The sequence below is a fragment of the Lampris incognitus genome, chromosome 14 (genome assembly GCF_029633865.1).
Source record: "Lampris incognitus isolate fLamInc1 chromosome 14, fLamInc1.hap2, whole genome shotgun sequence".
Lineage (NCBI taxonomy): Eukaryota > Metazoa > Chordata > Actinopteri > Lampriformes > Lampridae > Lampris > Lampris incognitus.
The window spans coordinates 10394949-10417251 of NC_079224.1; the positions used below are offsets into that span (position 1 = coordinate 10394949).

General features: G+C 44.6%; 1 protein-coding gene across 1 annotated transcript; it reads left to right on the plus strand.

Annotated features, from left to right (window-relative positions):
• Nucleotides 1–18295: 18295 nt before the first annotated feature.
• On the plus strand, nt 18296–22024 carry LOC130124312 (gastrula zinc finger protein XlCGF57.1-like). Its single transcript, XM_056293773.1, has 2 exons — nt 18296–18620; nt 20511–22024. The coding sequence occupies exons 1-2, from the start codon at nt 18296–18298 to the stop codon at nt 22022–22024; spliced, it is 1839 nt and encodes a 612-aa protein (XP_056149748.1).
• Nucleotides 22025–22303: the final 279 nt, after the last annotated feature.

A 22303-nucleotide genomic window follows, 5' to 3' on the forward strand; every position in this document is an offset into this window, starting at 1 on the left:
TTCAGTTAGTCAGCCATATTTATGTGCTCAATTGCCAGCTGCTCGTCCACCATACTGCAGACTGTGTGCTCTGCATGCATATAGCCAGGATGTGTTTTGGATGTGACAGCCTGCTTAATGTGTCACTCACAAACAGGTCCGGTCCTGGTTTGTAGATCACCCTCAGGTTGTAATTCGGAAGAGCCAGTAACATGCTCTGCAAGCACTTGGGAGCATTGAGGAGAGGCTTGCTGAAGATTGCTACGAGGGGCTTGTGATCCGTCTCCGCTGTCAAATTGTCTCGACTGTACAGATAACGATGGAAACGCTGGCAGGCAAATACTATGCTGAGGCACTCCTTCTCTATCTGGTCATGGTTTTGCTCTGTAGGCGTGAGCGCCCTCGACGCAAAAGCAATAGGCTGTCCCTCCTGCATCAGACAGCAACCCATGCCATGCTGGCTGGAGTCACTCTGTACTGTGACGGGTTTTGACACATCATAGTATTGCATCACAGGCGTCTGTGTCACAAGCTGTTTTAGCTCCCTGACAGCTGCATCGTGCTTCCGCAGCCAGTGCCAGACTGTGTCCTTGTCTCTGAGTCTCCTCAATGCTCGCATACTTCTGAGAGCCGCAGGAGAAACTTAGCCAAGTACATGACGAATCCGATGAGTCTCTGCACACCCTTGACGTCGGATGGGGCTGGCATGTCCAAAACCACTCTGACTTTCTCCCGTTCAGCTTTTAGACCTGCAGCCGTCAGGATGTGGCCATGGAACCGCACCTCAGACAGTCTAAACTGAAGCTTCTTGACAGTGAGCTGCAGTTTCACTTGTCGGCAGCGGTCCAGAAGGGCTAACAGCTTGTCATCATGGTCCTTGTTTGCCTCTTCCTCCATGTTGCCACAACCAACGATGAGGATGTCGTCAGCTATAGGCTCCACTCCCTCAAGCCCTTCCAACAGCTCATGCTATTTCCCCTGGTAGACCTCTGGGGCTACTGACACACCAAACGGAAGTTCCAACCATCTCTTCCAGCCCAGGGGGTCCAAAAGGTGGTCATGAGGCTGCTAGCCTCATCCAGTTTACACTGAAGAAAAGCATCTCTTGCATCAACCAGTGTGAAGACCTTGGCTTTAGGCCACGTATAGAGCACATCCTGCAGTGTGGGCATGAGGTAATGCGAGCGCCTGAGTGCCTAGTTGAGATGGTGCAGCTGTAGACATATACGCAACTTTTCTGGTCTTTTGACTATGACCATATCGCTGATCCAATCCGTGGGTTCACTGACTGATGTGATATGACCCTCTCTTTCATATCGGTCGAGCTGAGCCTTCAATGCTTCCTTCATAGCCACCGGAACATTGCGTGGTGCACTCTGCACCGGCTGAACCGCTGGATCCAAATTGAAATGAACCTCTCCAGGGAGTGCCTCCACAGGAACAGCGAAGACATCCTGATATGTTCTGATGACTGTACTTCTGGTGAGAGGCATGGTGAGGCTGATGTCCACTGCGTTGAGCCCTTCTTCTCTGAGCTCCTCTGGGATGGTGAAGTGTATGAGCCCCATCTCCTCTGACGTGGACTCTGACAGCAGTGGCAACTGTCGTGTATTTACAACCTCAAAATTCAGCTTGTATTTGCTGCCCCGTACAATACACTCAGTGGTAAGGACCCCAAATGATGGTAGACCTTGGTCTGAGTACATTTTCAGTGTGGTGCTACTAATCTTTAGTTTCTCTCTGGGAACTAGCCTCTTCTTGTCCCTGAGACTCATGACGTTGCACATAGCTCCTGAGTCAAGCTGGCATCTCTGTAGTTTGCCATTTAGGCGAAGATTGACAAACCATTTCTTGCCTTTTGTTCCCACTCCACCAATGCTTTCTGTTGCATACACATCATTTCTGTCCATGACTGTGCTGTCTTTATCCATGTTCAGTCCCTCAACTGCGTGGAGTTTACCATCCTTTTTCTTATTTTTATTGCAAACTCTCACAAAGTGATTGGCTGTGCCACAAGCATTGCAGGTCTTGCCATACACTGGGCAGTGTTCTCTTCCCCACTCATGTGCTGTTCCACAGTATTTGCATGCGGAGAGGCCCCCACCTTGTGATCTGGGGTGTCCACTCATTTTCTCTGTAGTACTGGCTGATCTTTTGAATGTTTGTTTCCCTACAACATTGACATTGTCCACAAGTGATCTCTCCTGCTCCACGGATCTCAACTGCAAATCACTCAGCTCTGCTGCTCTGCATGCTTCAAACATGTCGACATTCAACTCCCATGACACTCCTCAGAGTCGTCGCCTGGACCTTCTTGTCCTTGTCCACCAGCCCTGTGGCTAAAGCATAATCTTTATATTCTGCTCAGAAGATTTCCCAATTCACACTCAGGTTGCCACTGAGCTTCATTGGAGCTGGCGGGGGTATGGTCGCGGCAATGGCTGTTCACTACTGTTACTGCGGTACGGCTAGCTAGCATTAGCAAACCAGAAAAATTTGCAAAACTCGCTTGACAGCTCAATAGCCCTTCAGCCACTAAATCGCAGGTCCACTTCTGACACCATGTTTGCGCTAGTGGTGTATTAAACCGTGGCATACTCTAAGTTAACAGTTAATGGGCTTTAGCGTCGAACTGTAAGTACTGCAACCGCAGGAACCGCTGCAGCTGGGACGCGAAGCCGTATCTCCCGCACCGCGGGAGACATCGCTAACCGCTCGACTAAAGGGTTAACTAAAGGGCCCAACCCGTTAGCTAAGGGCTACCGAGCTCATTCATCCGTGTGATCGTTACAGTATCAACAATACAGAGATGAACTGACGCACGCAGGAGACTGCGTGCCTTACGTAACATTAACTATAGCTAACATCCAATGGGTGGTGCTATAATACCACCCGTAACAGTCACGGCTTTCACTCTCACCGATCACCATGGGAAGCCGGTGTGTTTTCGGTTGCACCGTAAACAAAACGCTATTTCCCTTCCCCCAAACCCAGTGGCTGCGCCAGAAATAGCTTGACTTTACGCATTTCGAGGAATCTAAGATGTTTGACAGCTCACGCTTGTGCGACCGTCATTTCATCCCTGACTCCTTCCCAAATTACGATTCTGTAATTGCTGGAGCTGCAAACTAATTTTCTCTAAATCAATTTGCTATACCCACTGTGTACACAGTCGGAGGAGGTTCTTTGCATACGCCAAAAGTAACGTTACCTAATTATTTTCTTTACATCATAGCTAGTATGTACAAGGTTATGTTGTCTCAAAACTGCAACGCAATTATTGTTATTCTGGGCGCTGACACGGGATGTGACCAGCCAAACATCCCATGCCAATAGAACCGTGGGGACTCGGGCTAATTTCCAGCCAATATAGCCCACATGGCGTAATAAAGGTAAGTTAATTAACTAACTTTAGTTATCTAGGTAGTTAACGTTCTGCATTTAATTAGAGAAATAGACCCTATATTTAGCAATAACTTTAGCTAGCTAAGCTAACAAACGTTGTTGTAACATTAATGCAACGAGCATCAGAAGGAAAAAAAGGCGGTTAATGTAAAGGCGGCAAGATGGAAAAAGGCGCCGGCGGTAAGGATCTGTCAACCTAATAGAAGAGCTTCATAGTGTTTTCTATTTTCGTCTGTCTGGAACAGTCACAGTCAGTCATTAAGTATAAGTTTGTTGTATTTTTTGACAGCAAGTATATATATATATATATATATATATATATATATATATATATATATATATATATATATATATATATATACACTACCGTTCAAAAGTTTGGGATCACCCAAACAATTTTGTGTTTTCCATGAAAAGTCACACTTATTCACCACCATATGTTGTGAAATGAATAGAAAATAGAGTCAAGACATTGACAAGGTTAGAAATAATGATTTTTATTTGAAATAAGATTTTTTTTACATCAAACTTTGCTTTCGTCAAAGAATCCTCCATTTGCAGCAATTACAGCATTGCAGACCTTTGGCATTCTAGCTGTTAATTTGTTGAGGTAATCTGGAGAAATTGCACCCCACGCTTCCAGAAGCAGCTCCCACAAGTTGGATTGGTTGGATGGGCACTTCTTTGAGCAGATTGAGTTTCTGGAGCATCACATTTGTGGGGTCAATTAAACGCTCAAAATGGCCAGAAAAAGAGAACTTTCATCTGAAACTCGACAGTCTATTGTTGTTCTTAGAAATGAAGGCTATTCCATGCGAGAAATTGCTAAGAAATTGAAGATTTCCTACACCGGTGTGTACTACTCCCTTCAGAGGACAGCACAAACAGGCTCTAACCAGAGTAGAAAAAGAAGTGGGAGGCCGCGTTGCACAACTGAGCAAGAAGATAAGTACATTAGAGTCTCTAGTTTGAGAAACAGACGCCTCACAGGTCCCCAACTGGCATCTTCATTAAATAGTACCTGTTAGAGCCTGTTTGTGCTGTCCTCTGAAGGGAGTAGTACACACCGGTGTAGGAAATCTTCAATTTCTTAGCAATTTCTCGCATGGAATAGCCTTCATTTCTAAGAACAAGAATAGACTGTCGAGTTTCAGATGAAAGTTCTCTTTTTCTGGCCATTTTGAGCGTTTAATTGACCCCACAAATGTGATGCTCCAGAAACTCAATCTGCTCAAAGAAGTGCCCATCCAACCAATCCAACTTGTGGGAGCTGCTTCTGGAAGCGTGGGGTGCAATTTCTCCAGATTACCTCAACAAATTAACAGCTAGAATGCCAAAGGTCTGCAATGCTGTAATTGCTGCAAATGGAGGATTCTTTGACGAAAGCAAAGTTTGATGTAAAAAAAATCTTATTTCAAATACAAATCATTATTTCTAACCTTGTCAATGTCTTGACTCTATTTTCTATTCATTTCACAACATATGGTGGTGAATAAGTGTGACTTTTCATGGAAAACACGAAATTGTTTGGGTGATCCCAAACTTTTGAACGGTAGTGTATATGTAATTGTTAAATAAAGTTACTAACACATTATATTTAGTGTGCATGTTAACGTTACTGTGTCCTAACTTACCATTCATCTGCCGAAATGTTGTCCCGTGGATGAATGTCCGTGTCCATAACACGAACGTTGTTAGCTGCAGCATCTCTCGCGGCCACCGCGGGTTCAAACACTGACCCCAGGTATGAAATTATCCTCTTCTTCGTTGTGGTTATCCTCCTCTTCCTCTTCTTCTGCTTCTTCTTCTTCAAAAATTGCCTCTATCTCTCGGAGCGGGGGGGGGGTGAGTGGTCCTCTACCACGGAGTCGAAGCTAGCCTCGATCGATATCTAGGATGTCCATTTTTTTGATTTTCAAAAAGCGCGCGCGCTCACTTTCGGGTGTCAATCAAATCGGGCGCCTCCCCACGTAAAGTACCCGCCTAACGGTCTGTTTTCATCCGGAAACACGTCACATTAAGGAAACCCGAGATGAGCATAATACGCCCATTTCACGCCGTGGCCATCTTGGATTTTTAAAAAACCAAGTGGTGGGAACTTAGCCACGCCCCCTTCTTACTCAATCGGAAATCAATGCAGCCGGGGCCAGCAGCAAACATGGTTTGGACTACCAACCTCGAGCACCTACCGTCATTTACCACAATATGAAAACTAAGCTGGATCTTTTCTTTTTTGAGTACTTTTTCCTCTCCTGTGCCAGTGAGGAGACACACACACACACACACACACACACACACACACACACACACACACACACACACACACACACACACACTTGCTTGCTTGCTTTAGGTTGTCCGTCGTGTCCGATGATGACAATCCTGCCTCTGTCACTTGTGAGTCTTCTTATGGCTGTAAAGCCCAATCCGAGATCCACAATGTCTGCCGCAGACAGAACAGGTGAAATCACTGACTGGGGGTGTAGGTGTGGTACTGGCTTCATGTCTCTTCAGACGTCTTCTGGTCCGTCGATCACCGCGGTCCTTCTCGAGGTTTTGCACCCCTTGTTGACAGAGCTGCCGCCAGATGGAGCGTTGGGCGGCAGTGTCTTCCAGCTGGCTCGGGTTCAGGCCGCACTTTTTTATGATGGTCTTCAGCTGGTCTTTGTACCGTTTTTCTGGCCCCCTGTCAAGCGGCGGCCAAGATGTAGCTGGCCATACATCACTTTACGCGGTAAGCAAGCACTCCTTTGGCATCCTGATGACATGACCAAGCCATCGAAGTTGGTGCTGGGTGATGGTAGCCTCCATGCTGATGCAGTTGGTCTTGCGGAGTATTTCAGTATGGGGCACTCGGTCATGCCAGGTTATCCTCAGGATGCATTGTAGGCATCTGATGTGGAAGGCCTCAAGCATCCTGAGGTGGTGGCTGTACAGGGTCCACGCCTCACAGCTGTAGAGGAGAGTCGTGATGACAACTGCCAAGTAGACAGATATTTTGGTGTGGAGGTTGAGGTCTTTGTTTTGAAAGACCCTTCTCCTAAGTCTGCCAAAAGAGGATGACGCTTGTTTAATGCGGTTTTGCATCTCCCTGTCGATGCTGCAGTCGTCAGAGAGGAAGCTGCCCAGGTATTTGAAGGATTCCACTGTTGTAAGTGGTTTGTCGGAGATGTTGAAGGTTGGTGAATGAGATGGAGGAGTAGATGCCCACTGGCATACTACTTCAGTCTTTGCCACATTTATAGAGAGCCCCAGCCTACCATACGCCGTTGCAGCAGCTGCAAGGGTAGCTTGTAGTGCCTCGGATGTGTGGGCCACAACTGCACAGTCATCTGCGTACTGTAACTCGATGATGTGCTCAGATGTCATTTTTGTGACCGCTTGGAGCCTACGGATGTTAAATAGGTTTCCATCTAGTCTGAAGTCCACAGTAACCCCACTGTCCTTCCTGATTTCCTTGTGGAGCAGCAATGTCACACACAGGAGGAATATGTTTAAGAGAACTGGAGCAAGGATGCACCCCTGACGTACCCCTGTGCACACCCTGAAGGGCTCGGATTCCTGGCCTCCAATGGTCACACGTGCCATCATCCCCACATGAAATCTTTGAAGGATGTTGACAAACTTTCGTGGACAGCAAAACTTCAGGAGTATGTTCCATAGGATGTACCTGTTGACTGTGTCGAAAGCCTTTGACAGGTCGATGAAGGCTATGAAGAGGTTCTGATGTTGCTCCCTACACTTCTCTTGGAGTTGCCGTGCTGTGAACACCATGTCCACAGTACTCCTATTCCTCCTAAACCCACACTGTGACTCAGGCAACAGCTCCTCTGAGATGTGTTTTACCAGCCTGTGTAACATGAGTTTGGCCAGGACTTTTCCAGCAACAGCCAGTAGTGAAATGCCACGGCTGTTGCCACAGAGGGACTTGTCTCCTTTGCCTTTATATATGGAGATGATGTTAGCATCCCTCCACTGCTGAGGGACCGTTTCATTCTTCCATACGTGTGAGATGAACAGGAAAAGTGCACGGGTGCAGAGGTAGCCTCCCTGTTTAAAAATCTCTGCAGGGATACTGTCAGGGCCAGGGGTCTTGTTATTTTTCAGCGACCTAACTGCACAATGAACCTCTTCAAAGGTTGGTGGACGGTCAAGGTCTTGGATGGTGGGGCGGACAGGTAGTTCATCCAAGATCGAGGGATCTGTTGGGGAGGGCTGGTTCAAAAGAGTCTCAAAATGTTCTGCCCATCTTTTTGTGATGAGTTTCTGGTCCTTTATGAGGGTGGTACCATCATCAGACTTCAGGGGGGAGACAGAGCAGTTTCTTGGGCCGTAGATGGTTTTCACTGCATCATAAAAGTTGTGCATATCATTTCTATCGGCATGGGATTGTATTTCATTTGCCTTCGATATCCACCACTCATTCTGCAGGGCACGCAATTTTGACTGCACCTCTCTCCTGGATGCTTGCCATTGTTGCCGGAGTGTAGCTGATGTGGGATTGTTGAGGACAGCACTGTGTGCTTTATGCATGCCTTTGAGTATGGACCATACTCAGTAGTATGGTTTCAGCCAAATGAGCCAATCAGTTGGTTGGACCCGCCTCTGACGTTGAGATCTGTCACCGCCAGGCTCTGCATCGAGCAGCTTCTCGAGGCATTCACACTTCACAGACGTAAGAGAACGGTAAGAATATCACACAAGTGAACCTAAATAATCGATATATTTGCTATAGCATGATAAAATTACTTAATCACTGCCATACTTGTAGAACTAAGAGGCTCCATCCGCGCTGGTCGTCGCTGCAGATACAAATGCTCGGATTGCCGTTTGCCATTTTTCTAACCTTAAGTTAATATTAGCTAGCTACCATGTTAAATGATTGTGAGCAAGACTAACATTGCTAGCCAACTCTAAAGTGGACTGTATGCTTAATTCCTTTATTTTATGCAGTTTTTTGGCCGGTAATTTTTTTCAGATTACCCGCCATTGGCAGATGAGCCAAAATGTCTTCATAATTTAGCTGTTTGACTGAGCTGATATAGCATAAATTACTGTATAAATGTAATCAAAAGATTTACTGAGCCCATTTAGCATGTGACTGTATAAATTACTTTAATTGTATTATTATTTGTTTGTTTTTTTGGAGACGATGATACACTCAATGTTACTAATAAACAAAACAAATTGACAATGAGCTGATGTAGTAAAAGTGACTATATATAAATGTGTTATTTAATTGTATTATCTGTTTTTTAGAGAAAATTATACACTGTCATGTAATGATTCTCATAACATTACTAGTAAACAAAACAAAATAAAAATTGACTTCTCTTGTGTCCATTTTTGGGCTACCAAAAATTGTCCTCGGCTACCAGGTTTGACCTGTTTATAAGTGTGATGTATTGTTGTTATAAGTGATTATTGTTGCTCTCAAAATATGTTAAATTGCATAGATTCTTCAAAAGTTTTTCGGGGGGCCATGCCCCTGAACCCCCCTAATGGGGCTGGGACACATGACCCTGTAGTACACCGCTTCTTTTTTTAGGACTACACCACTGGTGGCGAGTAAACGGAATTGACTCGACTCGATCTCTCCGACTCCTCATTCCTGCACGCCCACCTCATTCCTGCACGCCCCGCACGTTGACAACGAGCATGTCGACCCAACACGATGACCACACCGCTCCAGCTCCGAGTGATGCTAACGGTACGGCTCATGTTAGCGCTAGCATCTCAGCAACGACGGTGAAGTTGCCCGACTTTAGGCAGCACAGTCCCCGGCCATGGTTTCAGCACATTGAAGCCCAGTTCGAGCTGGGAGGAATAACGCCGGACGTTACGAGATATTTCCATGTGGTGGCGGCGTTAGATGCCCAGACGACGGCCCGAGCTATGGGGTTACTGGAAGCCCCCCCCCCCCGGCTGTGGGAAAATACGGCGCACTCAAGGCCTTCCTTTTGCAGCTCTGAGCTTTCGGAGATGGAGAAGGCGGATCGCCTGTTGTCACTCAACGGAGTCGGCGATAGCAAACCGTCTGAGCTGCTGGAGAAGCTGTTGGCCGTTTTGGGCTCGGCGGATCCCTCCTTCATTTTCACCCATATTTTTCTACGGTAGCACCCAGCGCCTCCCTCTCCTCCACCAAAGTCTACTGCACTCTGGGTGCGGCAGCGGACAGGATTTTCCTCGCCAACCGGCAGCAGTTTGTTCATGCCATGCTCCCCACCCAGACCTCGCCCCCGCCTCTGGAGGACGCAGCGGGCACCGCGGCTGCGGTGGCTGCCCACCGCCAGCATGACAGCGGGTTGTGTTATTACCACAACAGGTTTGGTGCCAGGGCCAAGCAGTGTCGCCCGCCATGCAGCTTCAGCGTCCAGGGAAACGCCAGGATCGGCGCTCAATAGCGCCTATGAGCGCCGGCGAGAACAGCAGGCTATTGTTTATCAAGGCCGCCTTATCTGGCCGGGGGCTGCTGGTCGACTCGGGCGCTGAGCGTCGCATCCTGCCTGCATCGGCCGCGGACACCATGGCCGGCGGACAAGGCCCCCGGATGGATGCCGTGAACGGCACGCCCATACGTACCTACGGCACCAGGTATGTGGAGGTGTATTTCGGCGGGCGGCGTTTTGGCTGGGACTTCGTTATGGCCGCGGTGTCGGTTCCCCTCCTGGGCGCGGACTTCGCCTTAGGGCTGCTGGTGGATGTTACAAACTGTCGCTTGATCGATGCTGTCTCTTTCGCTACATACCCATGCACAATGGGAGGTGCAGGGACGCTCGGGCTGTCAAACATGCTCGCCGCTGGAGATACGTATCAACGCCTGCTCGCAGAGTTCCCTGACCTCACCTACATTCTCATCAGCGGTGTCCAAGCACGGCGTGGAGCACCATATTGCCACCGACGGCCCGCACTGAAAGAGATATAGGAATTTAGGGAGGGGGTTCATTTTAATATAATTCTTGCGACTAAAAAGAGGTCCAGCAATGACCAGCGTTCCAAATTGTCCTTAGTACGGGTTAAAAGGGGGACAAAGTTGGCCTGAAAGGTTTTCAAGTCTGTTTGTGACATGTACACCGAGATAGGTAAAAGTTTTATGAACCTTTTTAAATGGAAAGTTATGCAGAGAGAAACTTTTTGCGGCCACATTAAGTGGCATCAATTCACTTTTACTAAAATTTTGTTTATACCCTGATAAGTGACTGAAGGATGTGCAAGTGGCAAGGGCTGCAGGGACAGAAACAGAAAGGTCGGATACGTATAACAATAAGTCATCTGCATATAGAGACAGTTTTTGTTCGTTTCCGTGTCTAATTATACCTTTAATTAGAGGATTGGAACGAAGTTTTATTGCCAGGGGTTCTATGGCAAGGGCAAATAGCAAGGGACTTAAAGGGCAACCTGGCGTGTTGACCGTTGCAGGAGAAAGTACCCCGAATGAGAAAAAGAATAGGCCCAAATGAGCCCGCGGGTGTGTCGGGATCGTCCCTGCCGGCGCAGCGTTATTATGGATCCCACTGCTTTTCTTGGCAAGACACGCCCTGTGTATCCTAAGGAGTTGAATCAAGTGCAACTGGACTTGGTATATATCCGTGAAGACGTTTCGTCTCTCATCCAAGAAAGTAGTTATGCATGCATGTTATGATTGGGTGGAGAGAGGTATTTAGTCAAGTTTATATTTGATGGATTCAAGAGGAAATCTTCTAGATTACAACGAATTCATTGAAAATTTTCAATGTGACGCGTCCAAAAAACAATACTCAGTGGTTATACAAGGAAGGGTGCCTTATGACGTCTTAGTACCACAGATGGCTTCACTTTATATAGACAATCTCGATTTTACGGCGAAAAAAAATGCACATTCAAAATTGTATGGGGTGCCCTTACCGCCGTGCTCTTTTCTCTGCCATTAAAAATAAATAAAATCTATTAAATAACGATTATCCCAAAGAGATTATAGTCAGAATTAGAACCAGATACCTCACTCTCCCTATTTCACAAAAAGTGAACGAAACTCATTTTAAAATGATAAATGATATTTATCCTTGTAATAAGTTTCTGAGACAAAGATTTAACATTGATAAAAACAATTGTATGTTTTGTGATTCTGTTATCTAAACTTTGGAACTTTTTTTTACTTGTAGTTATACCAGAGCCTTTTGGGAATTTCAAAATTGGATATCTGAAAAAAAAACTTTAATTTGCCCAATTTAGATTATGAGGATATTAAATTTGGATTTATAATGGAGGATAAAAATGTGAAAATATTGTACAATAGCCTGATTATCATGGCTAAACAATTTATCCATAGATCTAGATTTATTAATGCCAGGCCACTATTCTTAGTCTTTATGAATGAATCAATAAATTTTAAGAAAGCTCTGAAATGTATACAAACCAAACAAGCTTTGAATATTTACAAAAACATACCTATATTAATTTCTGATGAGACCTGTCTTTTAGTCTTTATATTTTCTTATTTTTTTATTGTTTTGTGAAATATTAAAAAAATTGTAATAGGTCAGTCTGAGCTGTACTATTTGCTAATTTGTTATTGTTATGGCCAGATTTTTTTGTGTAATAAAGGTATTAAAAAAAAGGATCACTTGTTCACACTATAGCTCAACAGGTGGCGGTAGTGCACTTTTTGTGATTAACGTCAACCGGTTTTAAACTTCAAGTAGAAGATAGAAAACCAGCCACCTGCGGACAGAAAATCAGCTACGCGACATCGTGCCGCTGGAGTTCAACTGGTTTTACTTCCCCGTTGAGTTTACCATGTCCAGAACAAATCTTTTAAGATCGTTCGTCATCGAGCGACTAACAGCAGCAGCTGAGGAGATAATAGGAGCTTTCGAGAGGACGATAGCGGAGTATGAGGAAGAGATAGATCGACAGAGGAGACTGCTGGACATGGTGTTGACGCCCCGTATTGCGTTACAGAGAATAGGTTGGTAAAATCGTGTGTGCCATCCATAATCAAAACATTCTTGCATTCCTTCTTTCAATGTGATGTCATTGTTTATTTGCTACGGGAATGAACACAGACCTCTGTGAATGGGTTCTTCTTCTTCTCTCTCTTGTTTTTAACAAATCTTTATTGATACAATTGATTTCGCATACAGAGGACAGTATATTGAACGAACATAAGTAAAAGAGCCAGCGGTACATTCCATCCCATTACATAAAGATATTAAAAGACATACATACATTAAAAGTTTTCACAACCTTTTTGTTCGTAGAAGAAATAAGTTTTACATGTTGTTCAATCTCTTTCAAGAAAATAACAAAAGGATGTTTGTGAATTTGCTTTTGTGAATAAAACATTTTGCCAATATTATTAATGGATTTAGTATGGAAAAATAGTTATCACCTTTTATTGGGTGTTTAAAGAAACCAAATACTACGTTCTCCCATAATAAAACAAAGTCTGAAAAGATGATCAATGACAAATCTGCAAAGGTCTTGCCTGCATTTCTTGGTGTGAGAGCAGTGCCAAAACAGGTGTAACACTGTTTCTGGCTGTTCATCACAGGAAGAACAGTTCACCTGTACGACTCTTTTAAATTTGTGCATTTAGTGATTGGCGGGACAATATTTATGAATGATTTTAAAGGGCATCTCTTTAATCTTATTAGTGATTAGGTACTTATGTGGAAGTATCCCGACCTTTTTTTCCCGTTTTCTTTTGTTCTTCTTCCAGCTTGCTCCCTGCCTTCCAGGGGTGCTGTAGAGCAGTGTTTCTCAACCGGGGGTCCGCGGACCCCTAGTGGTCCGTGGTGTAATTGCAAGGGGTCCGTGAAAATAAAATATCTTTAAAAAAAAGATCCTATGACATTTATAGAAATAGGATTATTTTACTCAAATGTGACTGAGACCTTTATCTACCTAAACTATAAAGGGTAACAGGACTTTTTTCTCTAATTACATCTGTTTCACAAGTGTAATTTATTGTATTTTAATAAGAGATCTCGCTCCCGTTTGCATTGTTAAAAGTTACTGCATAAAAATTCTGTTGTTACATATATCTGAAAGTTACTGAATACATATTTTGTTTTGTTACATATATCTGAAAGTTACTGCATAAGAATTCTGTTTTGTTAACTATATCTAAGTTACAACTGAAAGCTCTTATTTTTGCCCCAAAGAGTGAATAAATGCTATAATGCAATTTAAAATGCAGTTTCTACTGTTTCTATCAAATTGCAAACCCCCTCCCCCAAGATCAGGTGGAGGGGTCCTCAGGGTAGATCAAAAATAGGCAGGGGGTCCAGGACCCCAAAAAGGTTGAGAACCACTGCTGTTGAGGGTCGTTATGCTGTAGTGTATATCCATCAAAAGCCTAAGCCGTCCCGCCTCTCGGACTTTATCCTGTGACCTTTCTCTTTCCACTTCATACATGTTACAATGTAATATTACATGTTCAGCATTTTCTTTAACTCGACAGTCCTCACACTTATCACTGTCCTTTTCCCCCATTATAAACAAAGTCCCATTTAATCCTGTGTGATCCAATCCTAGTCTTGTTACTATGATTTCCTCCCTTCTGTTCCTTTCTTTATAATTCTTTGTTATGACAGATTTTTCAGGCGGAATACATATGTGTGAATGAGAGGGAGGACAGTGGAATGGTGAGGATGCAAGGAGTAGAGGTGACGAAGACGTATGAGTTTAAATATTTGAGGTCAACTGTGCAAAGTAACGTGAGTACAGAAGAAAGGTGAAGAAGAGAGTGCAGGCAGGGTGGAGTGGGTGGAGAAGAGTGTCAGGGTTGATTTGGGACAGAAGGGTACCAGCAAGAGGGTACAAGATGATTGTGAGACCAGCTATGTTGTATGGTTTGGAGACCGTGGCACTGACAAGTAATGGTGAATATGATAAAAGGAAGGTTGCCTTATGGCGTGTTAGTACCACAGATGGCTTCACTTTATACAGACAATCTCGATTTTACGGCGAAAAAAAGATGCACAAACAAAATTGTATGGGGTGGCCTTACCGCCGTACTCTTTTCTCTGCCATTAAAAAGAAAAAAAATCTATTAAATAAAGATTATCCCAAAGAGATTATAGTCAGAATTAGAACCAGATACCTTACTCTCCCTATTTCACCAAAAGCGAAAGAAACTCATCTTAAAATGATAAATTATATTTATCCTTGTAATGAGTTTCTGAGACAAAGTTGTAACATTGATAAAAACAACTGTATGTTTTGTGATTCTCTTAGCCAAACTTTGGAACTTTTTTTTTTACTTGTAGTTATACCAGAGCCTTTTGGGAATTTCAAATTTGGATATCTGAAAAAAAAACTTTCATTTGCCCAATTTAGATTATAAGGATATTAAATTTGGACGTACTACACTGCTCAAAAAAATAAAGGGAACACATAAGCAATGCGATGTAGCTCCACGTCAATCACACTTTTGAGATATCAACCTGTCCAGTTAGGAAGCAACACTGATTTGTGACTCAATTTCACCTGTTGGTAAATTGTCTAATTTCCACCAGGTTTAAATTAGACAATTTGCAAGACAACCCCTATAAAAGGAATGGATTTGCAGGTGGTGGCCACAGACCATTTGCCTGTCCTCATCTTTTCTGACCGATCTTTGGTTAGTTTTTCATTTTGCTAGTGCCCTCACCACTAGAGGTGGCATGAGGCGGTATCTGCAACCTACAGAAGTTGCTCAGGTAGTGCAGCTCATCCAGGATGGCACATCAATGCGTGCTGTGGCAAGAAGATTTGATGTGTCTCCCAGCACAGTGTCCCGAGCATGGAGGAGGTACCAGGAGACAGGCCAGTACACCAGGAGACGTGGAGGGGGCCGCAGGAGGACAACGACCCCGCAGCAGGACCGCTATCTGGTCCTTTGTGCAAGGAGGAACAGGAGGAGCACTGCCGGAGCCCTACAAAACGACCTTCAACAGGCCACTAATGTGCAGGTTTCTGCTCAAACAGTGAGAAACAGAATGCATGAGGATGGTATGAGGGCCCGATGTCCACAATTGGGGCCTGTGCTCACAGCCCAACACCGTGCAGCCCGATTGACCTTTGCCAGAGAACATCTTGGTTGGCAGATTCGCCATTGGCGCCCTGTGCTCTTCACAGATGAGAGCAGGTTCACACTGAACACATGTGACAGACGTGAGAGAGTCGGGAGACGCTGTGGAGAACGTTCTGCTGCCTGGAACATCCTCCAGCATGACCGGTTTGGCGGTGGGTCAGTGATGGTCTGGGGAGGCATATCCTTGGAGGGCCGCACAGACCTCTACGTGCTAGCCAGAGGTACCATGACTGCCATTAGGTACCGGGATGAGATCCTCAGACCCATTGTCAGACCATATGCTGGTGCAGTGGGCCCTGGGTTCCTGCTCATGCATGACAATGCTCGTCCTCATGTGGCCAGAGTGTGTCAGCAGTTCCTGTATGTCGAGGGCATTGATGCTATGGACTGGCCTGCACGTTCCCCAGACCTGAATCCAATCGAGCACCTCTGGGACATCATGTCTCGTACCATCCGCCAACGCAATGTCGCACCACAGACTGTCCAGGAGTTGACCGATGCCCTGATCCAGGTCTGGGAGGAGATCCCTCAGGAGACCATCCGTCGTCTCATCAGGAGCATGCCCAGACGTTGTAGGGAGTGCATACAGGCACGTGGAGGCCACACACACTACTGAGCCTCATTTTGAATCGTCTTGAAGAATTTCCACAGAAGTTGGATCAGCCTATGTTCTCATTTTCCACTTTGATTTGGAGTATGATTCTGAATCCAGACCTTAATGGGCTAATGATTTTGATTTCCATTGATCATTCTTAGGTTATTTTGCTCTAAACACATTCCTCTGTCTAATAAATAAAGATTTTCAGCTGAAATATTTCATTCATCGAGGTCTATATTGTGTTTTTAGGTGTTCCCTTTATTTTTTTGAGCAGTATAAAAGAGCCAGGGCTACATTCCATTCCATTACATAAAGATATTACAAGACATGCATACATTAAAAGTTTTCACAACCTTTTTGTTCGCAGAAGAAATAAGTTTTACATGTTGTTCAACCTCTTTCAAGAAAATAACAATGGAGAGACTGATCATGAACCAGTCTGTCTCACGTAAGTACAGTGAGCTCTCTACAAGAAGACAGAGGACTCTTGTAATAGCTTCCTTCTGCTCAGAGTCTCTGGAACATATAGAACACAGAGTTCCACCTTCTTTCAACTGACTATCAGTTTTTGTTCTGGAAACTTCAGCGGTTTCTGGATTTCTTTGAGCTTCTCTGCTGTTCTTGTGCAGGGTGAAAGAAAGCTACTATAGCACTGCATCTCTGCTGGATGTTAAGTAGATCAGGAAGAGCCTTAATAGTCTTTTACCACTAAATTTAAAGTGTGTGCAAAACATGGATAATGCACCCAACTTGCTTTGCGCACTGCAGCAACCATGTTGACTCCATTATCTGTGACTACAGCCTGAACTTTGTCAGTTATGCCCCGTTCACCAGTGCGTTTTGATTCTGTGCAAATGTTGTCAGCGCTGTGTTTTCCTGCAAAACTACAGGTTTCCAGGGCACAGGCTTGCATTTTCCAGTTCTCATCAATGACATGGCATGAGACAGTTAAATAAGCCTCTGTGGCTCTAGATGTCCACATGGCTGTTGTGAGTACAACAGTGTTTGCACCATCCAGAGATTTTTATTTTTAACTTTTGATCGGCATTCTTCATACTTTTCTGGTATTTTCCCTTCCATTATTCCAAGTCTTCCTACTTGGAATCTTCTAGCGTGGCTCAAGTGTCTTGACAAAATTCCCAAAACCCTGATCTTCAACCACAGAGAAAGGTTGCATGTCCTTCACAATCATTTCGGCAAGGCTTCCGGTTATATTGAGAGCTCTTGGGGGATCACCTAGATGAAATAACAAAATAAGTAGGTCTATAGCCTATATAGACTGCATACAGGAATAGTCTCCCTTTCACAGTTACACAAAAAGGTTACAGTATTCAGCCATTTTTATATTTCAGTTTTGAGGTATTTTTTTCAATTCCATTAAAATAACTAACTTACATAAGTTTCAATGGGCTGAATTTATTTGGTTGCCTGAATATAGACTTTATAGCTAATGATGTGCAGTCACCGTTTGAAAATCTAACATTAAACAATGCTTAAGATCCGATGTGACTAGAATATGAATTTCACTACGTAGCCTACCTGGCTATTCCTTGCCTCTCTGAAAGGACTGCCAGTGAACTCCGTCTCTGGGCTGGGGGTCTGTCTGTCTGTCCGTTAGATGTCCCCCTCCTCCTCCCTTCATTTCTTTTGAAGCTCTGCTCCTCTTTCTCGTGGTTTTTCATATGTTTATATAAATTGGTGGTGTTGCCACAGTAGCGAGCAGCCTTTTTACACACAAAGCAGTTCGCAAGGTTTTCATGTGTGTTTTCACGTGTAAAATAACTCCACGCAGCGCTCCTCTTTCTCTCTGCCATCACTCCACATGTCGGATTGGCGCCGGTAGTCGGAGTGCTTCTGCGCGTGCGCGCGACGCGTATGTTCACGTGACGACACAACAACAAAAGCAGTGGAGGAGAAACAAAGTGGGCGTGTATGTGTTCATGACAATAGAACGTTGTTTGTTCAGACAGTTCTACTCTTTGTTGAAATGGGTGACTTATAAGAGGGAAACTGAAACTGGCATCGATCCCAACGCGCTGTTATCGATGCCCATGTGTTATCGATATTTGGATCGATCCGCCCACCCCTAACAGGGGGGGATTGTAGGTAGACACAAGGCTGAGGTTCTGATGTTGTGAACTGTTCACTTGAAGGTAGATAGAGGAAATAAACGACCCCACGGCTGTGTGATCAAACGGAGAAGCAATCTCGTCTCCTTTCTTACATCCTCCACATTGGTGACCCCGACGTGAGCCATGGAAAACGAAGCTACCAGTAGTGGGGCAGTGGCTAACGCCGTCTCGCTCAAACTGCCAGACTTCTGGGAAACGGCTGCGGCAGCGTGGTTCGCTCACATCAAAGCCCAGTTCGCTATTAGGAACATCACCGTGGTTGAGACCAAGTACTACTACGTCGTGGTAGCACTCGGGACATCTACGGCGTCACGGATATTGGGCCTGCTGCAAGACCCTCCGTCGGTGGATAAGTACGACACAATTAAGAGACACTTGCTGCAGGCTTTTGAGCTAGCAGAGGTGGAGCAGGCAGACTGGTTGTTTTCACTCCAAGGCTTGGGGGACAGCAAGCCCTCGGAACTAATGGACAAGATGCTGACTATGCTGGGTTCGTGCGACCCCGCCTTCCTTTTCGGTCAGCTGTTCCACCGTCAGCTCCCCTCACACGTCCGTGCTGCCTTGGCTAGCTCCAAGTTGTCCACCAACAACAACTTTCAGGAGACGGCCACGAAGGCTGACAGGATTTTTCTGACTCCTAGTTTGTGCCCCAGTGGATGATGAGAATCAAACCTTAAGTACTGATCATTATATCTTGGTTTACGGTAAACATCAATAATCAAAAGTTGACCCCACCCTATTGCTAAGGGTGGGGTCATTTTGTAATTTCATAGGACTACCTCCACTGCTTAATCAACAGGAACGCACGTGAAGAGAGACTTAACTTCATAAGAGACCACAGTTTCGTCCCTCTCCATAATGATGTCCCTCACCTTATCCACAAAACCCATAGTGTTCTGAATGTGATGTTCATTACTGCCTACCAACAAGTTAAGAATAGTTGCAAGAAACTTAGAGATGTTATAGGTCACTGAGTTAATCATACTGTAAAAAAGGCGCCGACATTTATAGGTGCCTCCCCCTTTAAGACTGCCTGCCCCTTTAAGACTCTGGCCAAATTCTCCGGTTGTGAGTGACGCAGCCTATGTTCAGTTGTAGTTTGAAGCTAGATGCCTTGCCTAGCGCACGTTCAGACTGCCTTTATGTTATAAGTGCACACTACATGTAGTTTTCCCCTGCAATACTTGTGTCTAGGTGTATAGTGACGTTATCCTCATTTGTCCTTTGTTGCGATCCAGCTTGTTCTTTGAGTCACTGACGAAAAGTAAGTGTTTCAGTCTGAGTTGCCTCGTTATGTTTAGCTAGTCTAAGTAGTAGTTGTTAGCTCACTGCGCACCCGTAGGTTCTAAAATGTGAGAAGATATATTCAGTGTTAGAATGTCTGCCATAATTCCTTGATTTAAGTGCTAAACTAGCAAAGGTGATGCCTTACACTCTGTTATAGACTAACGTGCAGCTTATGCCGTCATGTGTTAGTTTGGTCGTTGTGTTGATCGTCCAACGTGGACTCCATTTTGTTATTCATCTCTCCAGCATATGATAGTAATAGGCCTACTCGTATATCTCGTATTTGATAGTAATAGGCCTACTCTAAATGTATGTAGCTTGAGGCCACCGTTTCTGATATTGTAAAGCTATTGTTATGTTGAATAACTCAGAACCACTGACTGGATGGACATACCTTTATTATGTTTATTGATAGCCTAACTCATATCCTGTAATGTTGCAATGGTAGTGCCTAATGGCAATTCCCTTCTTGTTGTTGCAGAACTCGCTATAATTTATGCTGGATTTCAATACAGTTCAGACAAACGAAGTTCACGTCTCCTCTTCATTCCTGTGTTCTGACCGACACACCATCCTGTTTACTCTCTACCTAAGACAAACTAGCCCTTCCAAATTATCCCACTAACACATACAAACAATATGTCGTAATGGGACATCCTGTTTGTGTATCTTAGGTAAACCATACATATTAGGTATAGCTAATTCTAAAATTCTGTCAATATGGGGACGCTACACCTAGTCTGTATGGCAGTGGAGCCCAACCCTGCTCCTGGAAAACCACCATCCTGCCGTTTTTCACGCCAACCCTAATTTAACACACCTGATTCTACTAAATACCTACTGACCAAGACCTTCATTAATTGAATCAGATGTGTTAAATCAGGGTTGGAGTGAAAACAGGCAGGAGGGTTGCTCTCCAGGAGCAGGGTTGGGCACCACTGCTCTATGGTTTACCTAAGATACGTAAGCAGGGTGTGCTACTACGACCAAACTTTAAACTACCTCTGTAGATGCAAATAACGGCACTGATTTTTCTTTTCCCTCTATCCAGGCTTTGCACAGTTATCTGATCAGCAGCATGGCGAGCAGGAGAGGAGCCCCAGTCTAGCCAAGGAGGAACAACAGGAAGTCTGGATCAGTCCACAGGAAGACCAACTTCCATTGCAGGAGGTAGCTGATACCGCTGAGACCATATTTACCCCTCTTTGTGATGGAAATGATGATGGTAAAGATCAGCCTCCGCCCTCAGAAATCTACCAAACCAAGACAGAGGGAGACACAGAGCCCCTAGCTGTCACCTCATTTGAAGTGATTCAACTGGATGCCAAAGAAGACAACTTTTTAAAATCAGAACCAACAAGTGACGACCATACCCTCTCTGACTGCTGTCATGTAACTAAGAGTGAAACTGACCATACTAGCAGTCGCCAAAACTGTGAGGAAGCGGGTTCAACTCAGAAAGCAAGGCTGGAACCTCACAAAATGCCCTACAACAAGTGCAAGATTTGTGGGAAAGTGCTTTATAATTTGGAAATTTTCAAAATTCACAAGACATTTCACACAGGGGAAAAGCCTTTCAAATGCACCAGTTGTGGGAGAGATTTTACCTGTAAGTACAACATGGAAAGGCATACAAGGACTCATGCAGGGAAGAAGCCATTAAGATGCACCATCTGCGGTAAAATTTTTACCCATAAGTCACATTTACTAAGGCACGTAAGGACTCATTCAGGGGAGAAGCCATTCAGATGCACCACGTGTGGGAAAATGTTTACCCACAAGTCAAATTTACATAGGCATGTAAGGACTCATACAGGGGAGAAGCCATTCAGATGCACCACGTGCGGGAAAATGTTTACCCAGAAGTCAAATTTTCAAACGCACGTAAGGACTCACACAGGGGAGAAGCCATTCAGGTGCACCACGTGCGGGAAAATGTTTACCCAGAAGTCAAGTTTACAAACGCATGTAAGGACTCATACAGGGGAGAAGTCATTCAGATGCACCACGTGCGGGAAAATGTTTACCCATAATTCACAATTGCAAACGCACGTAAGGACTCATACAGGGGAGAAGCCATTCAGATGCACCACGTGCGGGAAAATGTTTTCCCGGAAGTCACATTTGCAAGATCATATGAGGACTCATACAGGGGAGAAGCCATTCAGATGCACCACGTGCGGGAAAATGTTTACCCATAAGTCAAATTTTGAAACGCATGTAAGGACTCATACAGGGGAGAAGCCATTCAAATGCACCACATGCGGGAAAATGTTTACCCAAAAGTCAAATTTACAAGTGCACATAAGAACTCATACAGGGGAGAAACCATTCAGATGCACCACATGCGGGAAAACGTTTACCCGGAAGCCAGATTTACTAAGGCACGGAAGGACTCATACAGGGGAGCAGCCATTCAGATGCACCACATGCGGGAAAACGTTTACCCGGAAGCCAGATTTACTAAGGCACGGAAGGACTCATATACATGGGAGAAGCCATTCAGGTGATGCGATTGTGGAAATGGGTTCGGCTCAAAATGTCATCTCAAACGACATGTCATGATCCACACAGGTGAGAGGCCTCACAGGTCACTGTAAAAAGAAGTTGAATATTCATCTTAATTATTTATAATCATTTTATATCACACCATGGGTCAGGGGGTTACATTGAATCATTATTGGGGTGTAACTGCACAAACAAGACATGGTGCCCTTTATAATCATTTTGTCAATGTGTTCCAAAACGACCGTGCAACAATAAGATCAATTCTTTTATATTGAGGGGCATTTTTATACCAACGAACTTAGACTGTAGTTATGCCTCACAGCTCCATTTCATTGG

Coding starts and splice junctions, on each gene's coding strand:
- LOC130124312 (XM_056293773.1), top strand. CDS start 18,296: ATGGAAAACGAAGCTACCAGTAGTGGGGCAGTGGCTAACGCCGTCTCG. Junction 18,621..20,510: donor ACTCCAAGGCTTGGGGGACA/GCAAGCCCTCGG, acceptor CCCTCTATCCAG/GCTTTGCACAGTTATCTGAT.